At 41.9% G+C, this 1,647-nt stretch overlaps 1 protein-coding gene across 1 annotated transcript in view; it reads left to right on the top strand.

The window, feature by feature from the left end:
- Positions 1–1,635, top strand: part of SARC_11451 (hypothetical protein) — a gene marked incomplete at its 5' end in the record, with an annotated part of 4,659 nt that extends 3,024 nt beyond the window's left edge. Inside the window, 2 exons of the mRNA XM_014294464.1 lie at positions 764–863; positions 1,509–1,635. Coding sequence (XP_014149939.1) covers positions 764–863; positions 1,509–1,609 — 201 coding nt within the window. The 3' untranslated portion in view covers positions 1,610–1,635. The remainder of the gene's footprint in view (positions 1–763; positions 864–1,508) is intronic.
- Between the last annotated feature and the right edge of the window lie 12 nt (positions 1,636–1,647).

The raw sequence follows: 1,647 nt of genomic DNA, 5'->3' as shown, positions 1-1,647 counted from the left end.
TATATATATACTTCTGTAGTAAATTAGGCGAATGACGGAACCACCCAGGCTGATTGCTTCTTATTTACTACTATACGAGTATGTACAGTGAGTGGGAGTGATGGCAAACATCCGCGAAATTACACAACACGCAGGAGCACACAGGAGCACAACAAAGTCTGTCTACGTATCACATGTTTATCCACACCTCCCAACACATACCTACCTCCGAATTGCTGATACACATACCTTCCTCCGAATTGCTGATACACATACCTACCTCCGAATTCCTGATACACATACCTACCTCCGAATTACTGATACACATACCTACCTCTGAATTCCTGATACACATACCTACCTCCGAATTCCTGATTCTCAATCCCGTACGCATATTAACGAAACTCAATCCTATGATCCAGATCACGTTTCGGTTTGTGCAGTCGGTTTTAGGACCAGACCCCAATATTTCATTGCAAACGGGAGAACTGTATGTGCACTGACAAATTCCCTTGTCCATATACGTTTTATACAGTTTCACCTCGTATTAATTGTCCATATACGTTTTATACAGTTTCACCTCATACTATAGTCCTATTCTCCAGTACGTTCTATACAGTTTCGCATACTATAGTCCCATTGTCCATATACGTTTTATACAGTTTTACCTCATACTATAGTCCTACAGTCCATATACGTTCTATACAGTTTCGCCTCATACTATAGCCCTAAAGTCATGATATTTGAACCTCATCCGTCTCTGTGAATCTTCCTCTTGGCACAGACTCTACTGACAAGGTTCCGCAAGATCATCTTAACGGACCACAGCCGACAGGGCGATATGTCTCTGTTGATGCGCAAACTCTCCGATGTCGAGAGACGATGTATGTGTCTTTGTATATGGTTATGTAGAGGTGTCTTTGTATATGTACGTATGTAAATGGTTATGTAGAGGTGTCTTTGTATATGTGCTTATGTACATGGCTATGTAGAGGTGTCTTTGTATATGTGCTTATATACATGGCTATGTAATAGTGTATGTGTATCTGTATGTGTGCTTATATACATAATTACGTAGTCTTTTTATCTATATGTGTGTTTATATACATGGCTATGTAGAGTTGTAGGCGTATCTTCATGTGTGCTATATACATGGCTAGGTAAAGTTGTCTGTGTATCTGGATATGTACATATGTGTATTCTGCTTGTACTTAGAGCATAACATGTTGACGTGTATAGTGATTCGAAGTGGAGACCAACTAGTTACGCTGGGCTGTCTGTCTGTTTCGTCCTGTGGGTGTAGCGTGTGCTGGTTGGTACTGTATCTCTGCTCACGGGGCGTCACACACCTAAGGGCAAAGCGTTAATCCTAGCACCCAGGTGACGCTGATGATTGTGGAATGATATGTACTTTGAATATTTTCCAATACTACATTGAGTTCTGTGAGATCTGATATCAGGTGGTGGTAGGTAAGTCACTGGTACACATATTGTCTGCTGAAGCGTGTTCTATTGCGATTCATGCACAGTGGTGGTGAAGAAGGAGCTGGCCGTGACAGACTACGAGGACTGGCGCAAGAGCAGCTACACGGCAGGTCACGTCTCTGGGGCACAGAAGCGCAGGAGGTGACCGTAATATTGTACACTATAATAAACGTATATATATAT

Source organism: Sphaeroforma arctica, assembly GCF_001186125.1.
Source record: "Sphaeroforma arctica JP610 unplaced genomic scaffold supercont1.1695, whole genome shotgun sequence".
Classification (NCBI taxonomy): domain Eukaryota; class Ichthyosporea; order Ichthyophonida; genus Sphaeroforma; species Sphaeroforma arctica.
The sequence above is the reverse complement of the archived record's forward strand: the minus strand, read 5'-3'. Positions and strand labels throughout refer to the sequence as shown.